We start from the raw sequence: 19,796 nt of genomic DNA, 5'->3' as shown, positions 1-19,796 counted from the left end.
GGGTCACCTAGGAAGGAGTAGACGCACAGCAGTTAGTGTCAAAGTTTCACAAGATGAATCATGAAACAGGTTCTTGACATTTGGCTATGCAGTGATGGTGAGCAGAAGCAAATAGGCTTCTAGCAACAGTGTCACTGTCTTGAAAGTGATCCTCGTGCAGGTCCAGCTCTTGTGTTGACAAGAGACTCATTTGGGAAAGACAGGGGTCAACTGAAGATGTCAGGCACAGGCTTGAATGCCAGAAGGATGTACAAGCCCACTGAAAGCATGAATTCTACCTTTTTTTGACTGACAAGCAGTGATTTGAAAGCTGGATTTGCATGCTTACCTGCCAGGACCAAGACTTCAGCTTCAGAGGGCTCCCTGGCACTGCTCTGCAGTTGGCGTTTGGCCACAGGGGATGGTTTGCCCAGGCAGAAGCAGGAACGCCAACTGCAAGCTGCTGACTCTGCCCTCTTACTGGGAGAACTCATTCTGCAGAGAAAACAGAGCATGCTGTCAGTCGTGGTGCAGGGTGAGGGAAGAGCTGCACCGAACCCTTGCCAATAGTTGCCTGTTCCGGGCAATGCCTGGTTTCTGCTGAAACACAGCTTAGAAAAGCGCTCTGTTTCAAACAGCAGAGGATGCTTCCATTCCTACAGCTCAGCCCTCAAGTCCTGTTGGCTAAATACCTTTCAACGATGTCAAGCAGGGACATGGATCCCGAGAATGTTGGAGGCTCAGGCTGCTTCGCTCTCCTGGGGCGGGCCTTCAACAGGGAACAAAGGCAGGAGATGAACTTGCCCCGTTTCTTTGGCTCTGCGCAACAAAACAAAAAAACAAGTTCATTTCAGCCCTGGCTCGGTTGGACGAGGCCGAGTGCAACACATTCAACAGAACACGTAACAACAGAAAGCATGTTCCCAACAAAGACACGCAAGAACGGATTTTCCCCATCCCTGGAGGTGCCCAAGGAGCTTAATGCAGTTCTCTTTCTAAGCTTGCTCAACTCGGGCATTAATGAACCCCCTGAAAGCCACGTTCAGACCCCATTTTACTAACCCGCATTGTCAAATGTAAAATACGCACCTGGCTTTGGCAACGAATGTAGGATGGACTCGGGCAGTTTTCCCCTGATGAGTTCCACGCACTCACCAGGGAAAAAACCAACCTGTAATAAGAACAAAAAGACAGGTGGGCATTAGCCCAAGCCCAGAGCCAAAGGGAAGGTCCTCTGACACCGACACAGGGCAACTGTTTGCATCCAGAAGCCATCCTGTGCAGGCAGAGCAGCTCCAACCGGAGATTCCCGACTCTACTGAAGCTGTGCTCTCTAGTCAAAAATGTGTGCCTACCTCAAAGCCACGCTTGCCTCTCCAAAAGGGGCTCATCTCCTTTGGTGGCATATCAACAATGCACACGATGTCTCCAACCTGCAAAAGATTGAAACATCAATCCCAGCTTCAGCACAGCTAAAACAAAAGCCTTCTTCTACGACACAAAATATGAGAGTATTCCCGAGGCGTTCACACTCTATACTAATTCTGTGTACAACAACAAGGAACGCCTGGAACTGCTTACCTCCAGAGAGAGCTCATCCGGCCCCTGGGCGACGTGGCTCCTAATAACATGGGCTGCCGCAATCGCTGGTACGTTTAAAGATGACATAGCACGCACCAGCTGCGGCTCCCGCATGTTATCAGCCTGCAAAACAGAGCACAGGCCGTGGTCAGGAGACAAACCAGGAGGATTTCAAGGTGAGGAGCACATCTGCAAAGAAAGCTGCAGCAAATGCGCTCCGTCCTTATCAGGAGCACTTCAGAAGGAGCTGCACGTCTCATCACAGTTATTTCCCTTTCTGGCGTGCATTGCCAGGCCATGCAAAGATGCATCTCTCTCTACCCAGACTAATCAGCAATGGCACTGGCACAGACAGGTGGCCAGGCCCTTTTTGGCCCATTCTTTCCTGCAGGAGAGTACACCTGCAGCTCCTTCTAATGGCTCAACACAGGGAAAAAAGACTGGCCAGAGCTTCATACTGTACCTCCGTCGCCGCCAACTCAGGCTCACGGCTGATCCCACTGCACGCAGCACCCATCACAGCAAGTGTGAACAGCTGGAACAGAGCAGAAACACACTTCTGTTTTCTCTATTCACACAGCACAGTATGGACAGACTTCTTCAGAGCTACCCGCGCATACCCTGCAGCAAAACCATGCGGGGGGACAAAACATGGCACGTACCTGGCAGTGAGATCACCTCAAGCTATCTGCAGCAGTTCCTTGTCGCTTTGCTCGGATGAAATGAGAGCAAAAGCTGCACCGAGGCAGTGGGCGGAGGGTGAGGAGAGGAGAGAGAAAGAGCAGGTCAGTGAGCAGGGCTAAGACAGTCATGGAATAACACACACAGCACAACTGTCCCACCCACTTGCTGCAAGACATGCTGAGTCTCAGGCTACGTGATGCCTGTCCGCCCAGCAACTTTACAATGCTTCCACTACTGAGCAAAGACAATGGAAGAAGCACGGGACAGGTGCCAACTTTACTGATACCCCCTTTGGAACGTGTGTACCGGGGAAAATTACGTCTGATGGTCAAGAGTAAGCAATACGGTGCTGTGAGCTCCGACAGCCAGCAGTTCTCAACACCTCACTGCCCACCCATCCATCCCACGTCAGCTCAGCTTACCTACAAGCTGCTGCACACGACGGTGAGAAGAAAAAGCACTAAAGATACTAACTAAAGCCACTAACTAAAGGCACTAACTAACTAACGGCACTAACTAATTAAAGGCACTAACTAACTAACAGAACTAACTAACTAACGGCACTAACTAACAACAGTAACTAACTAACAACGCTAACTAACAACACTAACTAACTAACAAATCTAACTAACTAACAAAACTAACTAACTAACGGCACAAAAGGCACAAGAACAACAAGACAACCAACCACTCCGACCACTAGCTCACCCACAAAGGAACACAGAACGCACCGCTCCTCCCCTCATTCCAGCCGCTTATGACATCACCAACGGCCAACAGCCTGGTCCACCATGACCCCCCACAAGGCGGGGAGCCAAGACCACGTGGTCACATCTGATTCCAACACGGCACCACAACATTCCAGGACTCAGTGTGGGCTTGGAATTCTATCCTGGTGTGGCAGCGCAATGGGAGGTGTTAGGGCACAGCTGAAGAGCTGACAGACAACGGACGTTTCCAAAGGAGGGTGCCAGATTAACTCTCAGCATTCTCTTGCGGGGCTCTTAGGAATGCTTCAAACCCATTTTCACTGCCTAGCTCATTTCTAGAAAGTCCAGTTGAGAAATGCTCACTTTGTCTGGGGAACGCCTCTATGCATCATGAATGAAAAATAAAATAAAATGGGCACGCGACCCTATGAAACTTACCTCTCTGCTCCTGCTGTCAGCCAGACACCTCAGATGAGCATGACGTGTCCCTGCTCCTGAATGAAGATTCACCCAAGTCTGTGTTCCTCTCTGCTCCATCTCTGGTTCTAAAAGAAACACAGACAGAGATGATTACAAGATCCTTTGTGCAGACGAAAGACAAGGGTGCACACGAATTCTGTTTAGCAAGAAATACTACATTCCCAATGGTAGTATTTGAATCCTCCTTTGGGTCTGGAGCTCAACAGGTCAACACATCAGAAATAACACAAAGTGCATCTGGAAGACGTGTCTCAAAGCCCAGAAAATCCAACACGGGAGGGGGCTGGACAGTGGACCACAAGTGTCCAATTCCATTGCAGCTCCCTGTAGAGAACAGCACCAATCAGCAGGCGTGAATCAATTCATTCACAAGCTGCACAATGACTCTGTTCTTTACGTGATAAAGAAACACACAGAGATTCCTGACCAAAAAGTTGGGAGTTAATAACGACCAAAGAGGTTCCTGTTCCTACGCCTCATCCTCTCACCCCAACTCCTGGGTGATGCCCACAGGCTTCAAGTCAGCTCTCAAATCCATTGAACTCCAGTCACAGAACTCCATCAAAAAGGATGTCACACATGTGACACTTACATACATTTTGCATCAGAAACAGTGATGCCAGCAGGAGCAGAGAGGTGACTGTCCCCCTGTACTCAGCACTGGTGAGGCCACAACTCGAATTCTGTGTCCAGTTTGTGGCCCCTCACTGAGAAAAAGACACTGAGGCATTGGAACGTGTTCAAAGAAGGGCAACAAAGCTGGTGAGGGGTCTGGAGCACAATGGGGCCATATGAGGAGAGGCTGCAGGAGATGGGAATGTCCAGCCTGGAGAAGAGGTGGCTCAGGGGAAACCTCATTGCTCTCTATAACTTCCTGAAGGGAGGTTGCAGTGAGCTGGGGGTCGGCCTCTTCTCTCGTGTCATTACTGATAGAACTAGAGGGAATGTTTTCAAGCTGCGGCAGGAGAGGTTCAGGCTGGACATTAGGAAATATTACTTCTCAGAAAGGGTGGCCAGGCACTGGAATGGACTGCCCAGGGAGGTGGTGGAGTCACCCACCCTGGGGGTGTTCAAGGAACGTCTGCAGAAATCCCTGCTGAAATCCTGACCTCTGCCACAGGTGGCTGAGTGACACAAAAGCTGTGTCCTTGGTTCCCGGCCTTACCTTCACATGCTGTTCATCTTGCTCTGCAGCTCCTGTTCTGAATAGTCTTCTTATATTCCCATGTGATGTACCCTGAAATACATCATTTAGTGAGTCTGAACAAAACCTAAGACATTAATTGGAACTGTGAAGAAATGTTTTTTGCACTTTACTTGGAGGATGTTACATGCTATACCTTCTTTTCTCAATTGTAACACATGATTTTTTATAAAAAGAAACATAGCAAGTCAGCTCTTCAGTGTGCATATTGATGAAACTTGGTGAAATACAACTTTAGAAAAAGGTAATTTGAAAATTTAAATATTCTTATCAGAATCTCTGCTATTAGTTACCGTTCCAATGTTCTGATTTGATGATGATTCTCTCAGAGCTGTTTTGTCACTCGCCACCTCAAATGCACTTCAAGTGCTTTAGGAGCATCACTGGAATTTTGAATAAACTCGATATATTTTAGGAAAGCTGCTACAGATGCACGACTGCAGTACTTTGGAAAAATATAATCTTGATTGAACGCTGAACAGTGTTATTTAATTATAATCCAGGTAATTAAATTAATTAAACCAAGGGAATCACCTCCCAGTCAGTCAGCTCCCACCAGGGAACTCGCTTCCCTGCCAAGCAGATGGAACCAACACAAGCTGCTACATCACTCTAGGGCCCCACTGAGTCTTCCCAAGGGTTCTCCAAAGGCTTCCCTGTTGACTTCTGGGAACCTGGAAACACTCACATGGAAACCAGTGCCCCCTAATGTGCCCCAGAGGTTTCTCAGGGCCCTGCAATTAGCTCTACAGACATCCAGACATGCCCCAGAGCAAGTATGTGTGCTGTAGGGAGCCCAAGAGACATTCCAGAGTATGCTAGTACTCCTCAGTGCGCTCAAGGGTTCTTCACCTGTCTCTAAATATGCCATACTTGACTTTGTTTTCTCTTCTGGAGCTTAGTTCTCAGCTTTGCTTTCTCATGCCATTTATCATTCAGTTTAGAGATTATTTTAACTAAAATATTTTAATCCACCATATTTTCTGAAAACTAAGAATTGATCCCGCTCAAGGAAACAGAAGAGAAAAACATCACCCACAGGCTGCAGATATTTACCTCGACTTCTCTACATGCCATCCCCAGTGTGCTTTTCAACTCACCTTGCACAGTGACCCTGGCTTTTGTTTCAGAGTCCTCTGTCTCACAGGTGTACTCCCCGCTGTCCTTGGCGGTAGAGTCATGGATGATCAGAATGGCCCCAGTTCCCTCCTGCTGCAAGTCGTACTTCTGGCTTTTTCTGATTGCTTTGCCATCCTTGTACCACCTGATGTTCACATCTGGTTTCGACAGCTCACGGCTCAGGCTGATGTCCTGCCCTGCTGCTGCTGTCTTATCCTCCAGCTGTTTTGTTACCTCCGTAGGTTTTTCTGAAAGAAAACATGCTTTTTGAGTAACAAACACTTAGGGTAGGATGCCTCTCTCAAAATACACGCATCTACATGCTGGAGAAAAGTTAGAGAGGCACTTGCAACAGACGCCATCCTACAGCCAGCAGTAATCTGTAAAGTACAGACAATAGAATTCCAGGCACCATTAATTCTCTCTTAAATCTACCCCATTGAGGATGATGAACCATGTCTGAAAACTGCCTCTTCCTTCTCTCCACTGATCACACTGGGAGCCTCAGATGATGCTCTCAGATGCACATGTTCTAGATAGGAATTTGTTGTACAGCTAGATGATGTGAAGGCCATCCCTTCAGCTTATACTTAGAGGATATTTGCTCCCACAGTTCCCTCAACAGATCATTCCTGATTTACTGTTAATGGAACAAGCTGTAGTGAGATGCCCATTTCCAACACTACCCCAGTGCTTTGGGTAGTTCTCACATTTGTGTAAAATGTTTCCTCCTTTTACTTATTTTTAAGAGAAATTCTCAGTGCTTCAAGGTTCAAGTAGAAGGTTGCTATTCACTTTAACCATATTATGAGTTAGCTCTCATGACAATCTTATCAGAAGACAGTTGAAGGAATCAGACCCCAGAATCTCTCCCATCTCATTACCTTTCACAGACAGAGAGGCTTTGGAGGCTAGACCACGGGCAATAAAAACGACTTCCCCAGAGTCAGTAGGAGTCACACTTTTGATAAGGAGAGTCTCTTACCAACCCATGTTATAAGCTTTAAATCACCCACCACTTTCCACTCTGCTTCCATTCAGTGTCCACTTGAACTCATCAATGCTTTCATGGGACAGAATGCATTCAAAAGTGCCATCTTCTACCTCCTGGATTTCATTGTTTTTCAGCCGTTTGCTAATGCCAATATTCAGCTTTGGAAGATAAGAGATAGGTTAGTATGAGGTTTAGATGGAGAAAAGGCATTCGTGACCAATGTGAGTAGCAGTACTGGTGTTTGAACTCAGGATTTGCAGATCATGGCTGCGTTCCTCACTGATGTATTCTCTAAGACATTCTCCTCTCAGAATTACCAGAAAGCTATAAAAAAAAAGAGACGTGAATCTCTTGGCTTTGCTCTGGAAGAACTACAAGGAGAGCAGCTCAGTCCATGGAGCACAATGAAGATTCAATGAGCTACAGAGGGAAAAACCTAACAGAGAGGACAACTCTAGGATGCTGCGTGAGAAAAAGGGTTTTGCCTACGACAAGACATTAAATGTTTCTATTAGCTAATTTGTTACCATCCTACCCCTACTGGTGTTCAAACCATTTATCCATTTTAGGGATGTTTAGAAAGGAAACATTTCCAGGACATTCTTGACGTTTTTTGTGATTTTCATGGCAAAAGGAGATACATTTACTTCAAAAGCAATGGGAATTTTCCAGACATCACTGCGCTAAATTGCAGAAATACTGTTCTATTGTAGAAACTATTAAGGCTCGTGGGGGAATAGGTGTAAGACATAGTGATCACACTGAATGTGCTTTTAGCACTCCTTCACTTTCCGCAGTACTTACCCTGAACGCCGACATTTGACTTGGCAACATCAGTGCCAATATCACAGGTATAGAAACCTGCATCTGGCTTCTCGAGGTCATGGAGAAGGAGACATAGGGTCTTCCCAGACTGTACCAGCTCATACTTGTTGCCAGAAGTGAGCACATCACCGTCCTTTTTCCTCACTGGTTTGACCTTCTCTTTAGAGACTTCACATTCCAATTTAATCACACCCCGCTCCTCACCAAAAACATCATCCAAGGACTTCATGAAGACAGCAGGCTTCTCTGCAATTAAACAGGCAAAACAGAACAACGTGATACAAGAGTTGAGACATTTCCAGTTGCTTCCAGCTTTTTAAGGAGAGATCAATAAATCTTTACCAGTACTGACAACACCAATATAGAACCTAAAGCGGTTTCATGTCTCTTGACAGAATGCGCTTTAAGGAATTCTGAACTAATCAGTAGGAGAATACAGGGAACAGGAGGGACAGCCTGCATTGCTGTGGGTGGGACTGATATCATATGAAGTTATTGGGATGCAGCTCTTCTAAAGCTGGAGAGCTGGCATTGCCCTCACATGGAGCAGAGCTCATACAGCAGGCCACAGGATTAAGAGGATAAGCTGATCTCTCCCTGCAGTCATAAATCCTTGGAGACAACAGCATTGACACTGCATGGCACTGAAGCAGTAAAAAAATTGCTCCTGTAACTCTTCTTGTGTTAAGTAAAATGATGATAAAAAGCAATGGAATGCTTTGGCAGGACACCAAAACCATCCTCCTTCGTTGATATCTGCTGCAATGGAACCTTCCACTGGAAGAAAGCCCCTGATAACTTGTCACCCCAGAGAGGTGAGCTTTAGAAGCAGGATTGCTTCACAATAGAATGAACTGGAGCTCCTTAGCATCTCTTACATCCAGGAGGGTTGTGACCAGACCCACCTATCACCTTCAGGCGCGCGCTTTCTGACACCTTGTCTGACTTCACTGTCACTGTGCCAGCATCTTCAGGCTTAACCTGACTCATTGTCAGTGTGCAGCAACTGCCAACGTTCTTGATGTCATTGTAATTGTTGGTGTAAAGGAGGTTGCCATTCAGGAACCATTCCACGTCCTCGTCATCATGGGACAGTTCGCAGGAGAAGACAGCAGAGCTCTCTTCTTCAGTTTCCACATCATGCAGGTGCTTCGTCACTTCTACATTGCGGGCTGTGGGGAAACAAGGTGAACTGTTACAAAAATAAGAACCTTAAGAAGAGAAATCTGAGGTGAAATAGGACATGGAAGAGGCCACCCTCCATGCTCATACCTTCAGCTGTCAGCGTGGCCTAAGTCTCTGCAATTTCTGCCTTGCACTTGTACACACCAGCATCATCGGGCTTCAGCTTCAGAATCTTGAGCTCTGCTGAATGCTTATCCCTCTTGATCTTGTACTTCTCAGAGGGCTCGATGGGTGGGTGGCCCTTGAACCATTTCACAACCTTTGGAGAAGGCCTGAAGTCACAGGACAGGATGACAGAATGACGTTCCAAAGCTGTCTTGTCCTCCAACTTCCTGGTGATTTGTAAATGGTAATCTGCAAAACAGGGGTGGAAGAGAAAAAAGGATGAGGACAATTGGAAGAAGAGGAAAGTCTCTTGCGTGTATTCCATTCCAATTAATTCCATGTTCACAATTGTTCTTTGAACCACTCTAAAGATAAAACAAACGATTGCCTATAGGGAATGCCATTGACTACATTTCTATAAAGTAATACTGTATATTATCTACTAAATGCAAGGTCCAGCTCTTGTTCTGTGCTTATTAAATTGCTCCCAGTTGAGGCTTTTTTTCAAATAAGAGTGAGTTGAAAATAAAACAAGCACTTTAGGATGTGAATGGAGACTCTTACGCTGGGGACAACAGCAGATAAGAAGCCTGGAAGTTTCCTTCAGATGAAATCAATGACAAACTGCATCAAATTTAGGTGCTACCAAACTTAAACTTGTCTAGTTCAGAAATACAATTAATTCCACCTGATTTGACTTCTTTGGTATAGCCAAGGACAAAACCTCAGCTCTGTAGGTCTGAATAGTAAGCACATCACAACTATTCAAACAGATCTTTTACTGAGATGCAGCTGTCTTATTTAGTGTCCAACGACTTTTAAAAGGAAATGGAGCAGACCCTCCAGAAAACACACAATATTTCAAAGACTCCAGTGAAGGAAGACTGTACGGTAATTAATTCTTCATCTTCATGATGTAAATCAAGCCAGGATACGTTACCTCTGATGAGCAGATGGGCTGTGGATTTGGATTTGCCAATTGAGAACTGAATGGTGCCTGTCATATCAGTGGTGGTTTTCGGTATGGTCAGCCGGTGGATGGTGCCTTCTTGCTGCATAATCAAGTTTCTGCCAGCCTGTAAGATTTCTTCACGCAGATACCACTTGGGAGGTTTCATAGAAGGAATGGATATCTCGCATTCAAATTTGGCTTCTTCAGGCTCAGTCACATCCTCATCACACAGCTCCTTTACTAGATTAATGGATTGCTCTTTAAGAAGGATGGAACAAGAGAAAGCAGAGATTTAGAAGGAATATAAAAAACCCATACATTATCACCCTACTTACTCATGTCATCATTACTGCACATGAACACTACACCTATCAGCTCAAAATGCCTTAAAACATCATTAAAAAAGTAGTAGAAAGGAAAGTTGTTAAGAAGTCAGACAATAAGACTGACAACCTGAAGAGAGCCCAGATCTTCTGATTCCCAGTCCAACATCCAAATCAAATCATGACCTTCCCATCTCGATATCAAACTCCTCGCATTACGAAATGGAATAGAGGATCAGTGAAACACAGACATTGATAATTACTTTGGTTAAATACAGCAACGTAGCTCTGAACAACAAGTTTTCTCCTAGTAAAGGTCTCTGTAGCTCAAATGTAATGACTCTACTTAGGAGAAATTCATTTTCCAGGATGTTCTTGCCCTTATAATTGTAACAGTGGCAAAGCTGGGGACTGAACTCTTGAGTACTGTGCTAACTCAAATGTCTCCCTTTTCTTTACCACACTTAACATCATATATATACCCTAACATTGTATATATTAAAAAAAAAACACAACCTGTGCTCATTTCAAACATACAGAGAAGATGAAGAAAAATTCAAGCTATGTTTTTATTCCTGAACGTTCAAACACAAATCTGAAGTCTAAAGGTAGAAAATCAACTTCCTAAGAAAATCGCCTGTTTTACTTAGCAAAGTAAATACCAAAAGACAAGCTGAATATTTTGTGGGCAGAAAGGCAGGTAGGTTGGAGCTTTTATTTCTCTGAAAGGTCATGGTGGTGTTTAACTTCCTTGACATTAAAGCAAAGGATGTTAGCTGGTTTATAACATAAGATAATTTAAGCAAAATCGTCATCAGAAGCATAATTACCTTTCACTGTAAGATGGGCACGAGATTCTGCCTTTTCTGCTACAGATTTTATTTCTGCGGCATCCTTGACTTGGACACGTGTGTAAGTCAGCGAGTAGGTCTTTCCTGAAGCAGAGAACCACAGAGTCACTAAGGCTGGAAAAGACCACTAAGGTCATCTAGTCCAACCGCCAACTCATCCCTACCAAACTGTGCTCTTGAGAGCAAACCCACAACTACACTTGGCTTCCTTGAGCAAAGAGCTCTGAGGCACATGGCCAGGCTGAGCATCATCCATCTGGTTTCACAGCATCACTGCCTGTTCTCTCATGTCAATGAAACCAGCCATTCCCCCACATCCACATCCCACCAAAGCTGCTTAGTGTTCCCAAAGCAAATGCTCACCAGTTGTTTCCAACTTGAAGGTCATCTTCTGGCCAGCAGCCTCGCAGATGTATTCTCCAGCATCTTTCTTCTCCAGCTGCTCCACAACCAGACGCCGTGTTTTGCCCACAGATTCCATTCTGAACTTTCTGGAGGAGGCAAGCAGTCTTCCATCCTTGGATCATTTTACTTAGATTGGATCCTGTGCTACTTCACAGCTGAGGGAGGCACTTGCTGCCAGGGCAGCACTCAGCTCTTTCTGCACCTTCTCCTGGTTTATAAACACAGGTTTTGGCTCTGAGGGAAGAAAAGAAAAAGTATTGACTGAGGGACTGAAATGAGACCATCTTGCAGGTTTGTATGTACAGGTTGGAACAGGTTTAGGTTACCACTTGTGCCCAAACTAATAGCCTTCACTAGAGAATATCAGCTCTTCTGTTGAAACTAAGTGTCAAATCTAGGCAAGAAAGAACCTAGGAACTGAAGGAACCAAGAGGGTCCTTGAACACCAGTCCCATGGTTGCAAGTCACTATGCAAACATATTGAACCCAAAAGAACATCTGTCCTGCAGGCAACCAAAACCTGAGTTCCTTTTACTTCAGACCCACTGTGAAACATCAAAACACATAAACGTGTGATAGTCAAAGCACTGGCTGCCTTTTCATGACCCAGAACAGTACTCCTGGCTTCCTGAACAGACTCCTCATGGCATCTACCATTGCCACAACTGTGACTGTCAAAGACACAAAGGAAATATGCTCACCAATGCAGTCCTTTGTTCTTTGTGTGTGATTTGCAGATATCTATTTTACTTTGAGCTCTGGGAATAGTCAGCTCTACCAGGTCTCTTACTGTGAGTAGCAGACTCACCTATCCAGATGCAGCCTCCAACATAAAGGCATAGGAAAAAGGCAGTGTACTACTAGGAGAAGTTCCTGCTTCTCCTACCATGAAAGGCTGCACGTACAACATGCACTCCAGCCTCACTGCACATACTTATCTTAGTCAAATGTTTCGGTGAACAAGAATTACAGTTTGGGATCTCAGGCACAGGAGAGATTTGAATAATATCTTGAATATTGCTTCCATTGTACATATATCAGTAATTATTATTCTACAGACAGACTGAAACAGGTCTTTGTGCCATACTAAAACCAAATACTTTCTACAAACCCAGGCAATCAAGTCTAGGGAAAAAACCTCAGCACAGACTACTGCAACTGGATCACTGTATAATAGAAACTAGATTTTACTTTACTGTTCTCTGCTGTATTTCAGACAACACCTGTCTCACCTGTGACATGAATCTTGAAGGTGAGTTTCTGGCCAGCAGCCTCGCAGCTGTACTCCCCTGCATCTTTCTTCTCCACCTGGCTCACCACCAGCCGACGCTGTTTGCCCTCTGACTCCACCTTGAACTTCTTGCTCCAGGTGATCAGTTTCCCCTCCTTGTACCACTTCACCTCCATCTTCTCCTGGGCCACCTCGCAGCTCAGCGTGGCATTTTCTGTTGGTGCAGCCTTCATCTCCTTTTGTATCTTGTCCTTCTCTGTAAACACGTCTTCTTTCTCTGCAGGGACATCACAAGAGTCACACAGTTTTGCTGTAGTCTGCTGCAGAGCTTACTCCAGTTGCCCGTTTTCATTATACTTGCACTTCACAGGGAGCATCGTGATGCCTCACTAAGACAGGAAAATACTTTCCCCTCTATTTTGCCTTGGGAAATGATAGGCATATCATTTCATGTCATATCATATCATATTACATATCATATCATATCATATCACATCATATCACAAAGCTAAACATTTTGCAGTCTGATAGCAGATTTGGACATGAGATTTAGAACACCTGCATGCACTGCTGAACCTCCTATCTTATCTTTTTTTCTTCTGATGTCTCTCTACATTTCCAGTAAATCAGAAGGGAACGGCCCTCTAGAACAGGTTGCCCAAGGAGACTGTGGATGCTCCATCCCTGCAGGCATTCAAGGCCAGGCTGGATGTGGTTCTGGGCAGCCTGGGCTGCTGGTTGGCAACCCTGCACATAGAAAGAAGGGGGTTGGAACTGGATGAGCACTGTGGGCCTTTGCAACCCAGGCCATTTATGAGTCTGATTATTGGCATTTTCCACCTAATTGTGTCACTCAAATTTTGTAACCAGATCTCTTCAAACACCTCCCCTTTTCTCACTCCTTGCATGCCTGGTGTGCTCTTGCACTGTAACCCTGCAGACACCAGCTGACTACAAGAGCTGCACAAGTTACCCTCCTTGCCTATGGTTTGTTGCAGTAATTCATTCCTGGATGGAAAAGCACATGTAGAAAAGTGTTGCTATGAGACTAGATGACAGAGAAAGTCCTAGAGCCAAAATGTTTTGCACCAGAGAGGCTGTCAGTTGATCCTCCAAATGCAAGACACACCAAATGAAGCGTTCCTTTATCTCTGGGATTCCAAGCATTTTCTCACCTCTGACTTTCACTTGGAATGTTGCTTTGTCATCTTTTGTTTCACAGCTGTAGCTCCCTTGGTCTTTCAGGGTCACATTTTTGACCATGAGGTTGCGGTGCGTCCCCTGGGAGATGATGGTTGTCTTCTGGTCCTGCTTCACCTCTGTTTGATCTTTCTTCCATACAACAGCTCCGCTTGCAGCTGACACCTCACACACCAGCTCCAGGTATTCAGAAGGACTGACTGATATTTCTGGAGTCATTTTGGGCTTGTTGACAACATTAATGGCTTCATCTGAAGAAAAAAAGAGAAAGTGGTTTACATCCTACTCAGGCTTATTCAGCACAGCATGAAGATACAGTTAGAACTGATTGTAATGTCTCTGCTCATTACATTTGGGTGATCGAGTTTCACCTCTGGAGATACTCACATACAAACGTGTGCTTGATTCTCCTGTGTAAGGAAAGAGTAAGTTCTATGCAGACAGTTCTTATTTCTTTTAATCAATTCTGTATTCTGCACGTGTTCTTCTGTAGCTAAAATGAAGGCAGCTAAGTAACGTGTTTTCAATGCATGAACAAACCTATTCAACACCTTGTCTCTAAGCTAACAAGCAGCGTTTGATGAGCACATCAGTATTTCATGCCCTTCATTCCATCCAGACAGAACCTGCCTGAGGAGCAAGCTGATGGCTGTCAGCTACAGGCAGACCAAGCTTAGTATTGCATTTCTTACAGCAACAACTGTTGCTTTCAGTCACTGGATATACCAAGGCCAATTGCTATGCCAGGCACATTTATGGCATCAGTGAACAAATAATGCATTAAAAATTGTAATAGACAGGAGCCATCTATTCTTTTAAAACTAGGTGACCAAAGAAGAACAGCCCCTCTAGAGTCAAGCTGTTTAGAACTAATAGCATCAATCAGTATCACATAGATAGATTACTTCCCTGCCCTAAGACCATCTTGTGACCATTTGGTGCTCCTAATTAAGCCCTCTTGATGGCATTTTGTCTGAGCCATGTGACATTTTGTGATAGGAGTTACTGCTAGTGTTCCCTTTACCCTACACCAAAGTAGGAGGTATCCATTCTCAGGGAATCATGCAGGCTTCCTCTGTATTTGATGCTCAGAGACAGCCCCAGAACTTTTTAAATCTTAGCTTAACTCTCATCCAATAATGTTCATCAAACAGTGCAACTTGTCCTTTGGGGATGCCTTTGTTCTGCATCCACCAGTTCCAACGGAGTCTTCTTGGCTTGTTTTAGATCAGTTTTTCAACAGATAAAGAAAGGGGCTTTGAATTACAAAGTGAAATTGCAGAATGCATGATTCTCAACCAAACAGAACGGGAGGTGGGATGCAGGGTGAATACCTGAGCCAACACCACCTGCAAGCAATCCTTCAATATCTTAGGAATCTCTAGCCATCCCAAATCCAGTGTTGGGCTTGATCTATCATCTCTGCTGAGTTTTTAGCTAGCTGATGGTGAGCATCTTGGTGGAGATGGGTGAGCAGTTGGACTAGAGGGTATTAATCAACCTTAAGGAGCCTGTGATCAGAGGAATGTGAATGTGCTGTTAAAGGTCACAAGAGCTGCACTGCAGCATGAGCATACACAGCAAAAGGCTTTCAGTAGAGCTTCAGTTCATAAATGAGGACTGGGTTATGGAAAAGAGGTTCAAGATAGAAACCAGAAACCAGATCTTAACGCCAGGTTCTGTGAATGCAGCCAGTTGAATTTCACAGATATTGACTTTCAATGACAATTTCTTGTGTTATTTTATCCTCCAGCTCCACCCTGAACAGGAACATGTCAGTGACAAGCATTACTCCTCCAGGCTTGACCTGACAGTGCTTTACTTGCACTATGAGCTAATGGCTGTGCTTACAGCACCTCAGGGAGACACCTCAGAGATCACAACGTCCTTCGGGTACAGCAGGAGACACTCAACTCTCCAAATGTGGAGTTTAATTTGTCAAAAGAGGAGACTGGATTCCCATGCTAAGAACTTAGGACCGTTTCAGTCATAGGTTTAAAGATGATGTAAGTGCTGAGGCAATTCATGAACTAGAAGAATGAAGCCCAGATGTCAGGGCTCAAGTCGTGACTCCAGTTGTCTGTTTATGAAGTTTGCCAGTGCTGAAACAAAATATGGGCACACAAAATATGTACGATGGTAAAGAACTGCAGGGACATTGCTGACCATGAGGCATTCATTTATCATAAGGCCAAACATACACGTTTAATCCTAGTTCTAATTGCTAGATTCTAATTCAGAAGCTGGCAAATTGACAGCTTTTATAAACCACGTACCAGATTACCTTATCTCCACAAGTTGAAAGACATACACTGTACAGGGGACAGAGCCAAAGGAAGAAGCCCAGGGCTTAAAGAAAATGTCTAAACTCGGAAAACTGAGGAAAGAATTGGAACAAGCAAACTAGAAGGAAATAAATGGAGGGTGTTTTATTACTGCATTGTAACACCCTGGAAAACAAATCGAGCCTAAAAGATGGAGACAACACTTAGGACTGAAAAGAAAAACAGAATTCCTTTATGGAAGTTAATTGGAGCGCAAAAGTTAGATGATGAAACTGGCCTCTATTAACACACAGTGGAATAATTGTAGTCACCTCACCACTGCTGGATGTGAGCCCAGCCACACAAAAGCAGCTGCTGGTTTTCACTGCAGATACTGCAGGAAGGAGGAACAGCCTCCGGACTGGACCAGCTGAGCGTGGCCCTACCAGGATTTGCTCCAAAAGTCTTATTACCAGTAGTGCTTCCTGCTGAAATACATGGGGGTCCTCCTTTGATTCCAACCCCAACCCACCCCACCATGCCCCCTGATAACATCCATCAGGGCCACATCTCCACAGTTCCTGAACACCTCCAGGGATCCCACCACCTCCCTGGGTAGCCTGTGCCAGTTAATTCTGAGGGCAGACCTGCCAGTATGAAATATTATGCTAACGTGACAAAGAGGGAGAAGAAAAGCAAAATTAAGACTAGCTGACAAGCCTTGGCAGGAAGTTCTGCTCTCCATAAGTTTAGTCCCGTTATTCAATTCTGTTTGGAGCTGTCTCCATGCCTCTCTGGAGTTTGTTCATTGAGAAGAAGCAATTAAGTAAGCTCTCCAATGCCAAAGTGCATACACTACTCTAGGGCTTTGTTGTTTCTCCATGGATCAACAAGGGTGACAAGCCAGAAGAATATGATGAAGAGCCTCATGCATACTCAGTGTAAAAAAGAACAAGGCAATTGTTGCTGGGAAGAAGGTGCATTTGCATTTGTGTCTTCTGCAGAGGGTACTGCAGAAATGGAAAGTCTTCCACTGGAGCAAACAAAGGGCTCTCATTTATTGCAATCAAGGCCCAGCGTGTGGATCTCGGAGATCAGACCTAAACCCTGCAGCAAAACAGAGACCTGCGTGGGAAAGTTCAGTTTCTCCCTACATCTGTGTAAGAAAAAGCCCACCATGGAATGACAGCTAAGTAAACATCCCTGTGACTCATCACAGGTCTCTTCTACATGTCAGTGCTGAGCAATTCAAGATATTTAATTTGGTCTTCTTGCCAGATTTACTAAGTAAAAATCAACCAAACATCTCCTTCTACTGATTAAGAATGCTCTAAACATGCTTCTGCAGAGGTTTCCACCCAGTGACAAACAGCTCCTCCCATCACGAATGTTTATTTGTTATATTTGGTCATGCAAAGCTGATTGATAGAGATATTATTGGAATGATTGCTTCCCTACTTCTAAACTATTCCAGTGCAATCAAAAAGGCTGTCTGAACCTGGAGCTGAAAGTACTGCTCTATGGTGATGCAGTGGTAAACCTGGTGACTGAATGCACTGGCCAATAGCTGTGAACTGCAGACATTTATCAGCTGGCATGAAGCAATCTGGTTCAGATACCAAGCAGCTGGGTAGATTGGCTTACCCTACACTCTGTGCTATCATGTTTAGGTCATTACCAGGACTCACATCAGTCCATGGGATGCAATTTCAGGTATTTGGTAAAGTCAGTGAATGCCTGCAGCCCCAGTTCTAATCAGCAGATCACAGCAACTATGCCTTGACTGGAAGAGGAAAGGAGAAGGATCAAAGCAAATACCTCTCACTCTCATCTTGGTGCTGACATCAACATTTTTGGCAACAAATTTCACTTCTGCTCCATCATCGTTCTTGGTGACGTTCTTTATCATTAGGCTGTGAGTAGTTTGGGTTCTCTTGATGATGCAGGTCTCGCTTTCCTGTAAGACTTTACCATTGATGTACCAAGTGCCGCAACACGTTGTTGTAAGGTCAATAGTAAACATGGCATTCCTTCCAGGTACAGCTTCACCAGTTGTTAGTGGGGATTTCACAGCCAGGACTGGTTCTGAGGAAGAACAACATGGATGTCTTAATGCTCTTTAGATGCAAGTCTGGTATCTCATTTAGAGATGGAAGATTAAATCATAGGTACATTTCTACTTCTCCCTTTGCATGAGTGCTGGAAGAAGCACTTCTATGCTTCAAATCTGTTACAGAAAGTTCTGCCTCTTGCACATGTGAGATATCAAAAGATAATAATATTCATGTCTCTGTCACAGAAACAGAACTTGTATCACTTTATTGGTAGCTGGAGGTTGATAGGAGATAGGAGAACTAGGAATAAGGGAAAGCCTTTGGTGTGTTAATGCACTACTATCCTTCAAGTCAAAGGAAACAACTTTAGGGAACCAACACAGCTGCTCAGCACACACTGACCCATTTCCATTGGGGCTTTTGTGCTTACCAAGGTGCACGCTCACTGGGAATTCCAGAGACGGGCTCTGTCCATGCGCATTGACTGCAGACACTCGGAACTGATCATCAGCCTCTTCAGACAGATTGCTCACCGCGAACTCTGGGACAGGGACATGAGACTCGTGGCACCTCACCCAGGTGAAGCCAGTTAGTTTATTGGGTTCCACAATGTAGCCATCGATTGGAATGGGGCGTTGCATCTTCGGAGGGGACCATGCCAGCGTCACTGAGGTTTCTGTTTTATTTTTCACCACGGGGTCAGCTGGGGGCTGGGTGGGAGGTTTTCTGGGAGCTGAACAGAAAGAAATACAGAAATATTAGCATAAGGTCATTTAAGCTGGAAAAGACCTTCAAGATCAGCAGACTCAACTTTCAGCATGACCTACTGAGTCCCACCATTAACTACTGTGCTACCTGAGGACATACATGACAAGCTTATTCCTGCAGGTATTTGCATAGGGAATATATTCACCCTCTGGTTGCTTCGGAACATTTTAGAGGTTAAAATCCCATCAGACCTTTTCACTGTTTGCAGCCACTGATACAGGCAGGAGGCTGGGAATTACCTGATGGGCTCTAGTTACAGACTACTGACACAGTAAAGGATTGATTTCATTTCATTTTGGCCATCAGAAAGTTTGGTGTCTGGTTTAAGTCACCCAATTATAATTTAAGACTCCAATTACAATCATATAGAGAACAGCGCATTTAGGAGAACTCATCTCATCTTAATAAACCTGAATGAAATCACAGAATCATAGGATCACGGGAGGGCTTGGGTTGGAAGAAACCATCAAGGTCATTAAGTTCTAAACACCCTGCCATGGGCTGGCTGCACACTAACAAGCTCAGGCTGCCCATCACCCATCCAACCTCGCCTTCAACACCAAGGACAGGCATCCACAGCTTCTCTGGGCAGCCTGAAATGGAAGCAATGAGCCACATGTTGAAGATACTCAAATATTCATGACTGTAGGGAGCCAAATACTCCATACATATTGCCTGCCTGGTCAATGGTATTAAAATGCCAACAACAGACTCATCCAGCTCATTGAAAATGGTGTGAACATGGCGTACAGGATTATTCCAACAGCTAGTTAGATCTGAAAAGAGTAAAAATAGGAATTCTCAATGCGATACAGTTTTCCCTCATAACATAAATAGACGCATAACTGTTTTGGGGTGCACTGTTACCAGCCTGTCAGTTGC

General features: G+C 44.8%; 1 protein-coding gene and 1 long non-coding RNA gene across 2 annotated transcripts; both read right to left on the bottom strand.

Moving 5' to 3' along the window:
• Nucleotides 1-2,222: 2,222 nt before the first annotated feature.
• LOC146755515 (uncharacterized) lies at nt 2,223-4,736 on the bottom strand. The gene is made up of 3 exons (XR_014937993.1): nt 4,600-4,736; nt 3,393-3,499; nt 2,223-2,295 (listed from the first exon to the last, which is right to left on the bottom strand). It is a non-coding gene; the product is annotated as an uncharacterized LOC146755515 (long non-coding RNA).
• Nucleotides 4,737-7,515: 2,779 nt separating this feature from the next.
• On the bottom strand, nt 7,516-19,078 carry LOC146755514 (obscurin-like). The gene is made up of 7 exons (XM_085525524.1): nt 18,577-19,078; nt 17,911-18,177; nt 10,972-11,106; nt 9,807-10,076; nt 8,849-9,115; nt 8,482-8,748; nt 7,516-7,822 (listed from the first exon to the last, which is right to left on the bottom strand). The coding sequence occupies exons 1-5, from the start codon at nt 18,785-18,787 to the stop codon at nt 8,868-8,870; spliced, it is 1,131 nt and encodes a 376-aa protein (XP_085381650.1). The 5' UTR covers nt 18,788-19,078; the 3' UTR covers nt 7,516-7,822; nt 8,482-8,748; nt 8,849-8,867.
• Nucleotides 19,079-19,796: the final 718 nt, after the last annotated feature.

The sequence above is a fragment of the Coturnix japonica genome, chromosome 32 (assembly GCF_054131305.1).
Source record: "Coturnix japonica strain WE chromosome 32, WE-NBRP24, whole genome shotgun sequence".
Taxonomy (NCBI): domain Eukaryota; kingdom Metazoa; phylum Chordata; class Aves; order Galliformes; family Phasianidae; genus Coturnix; species Coturnix japonica.
This window is presented reverse-complemented; position numbering and strand designations above follow the sequence as displayed.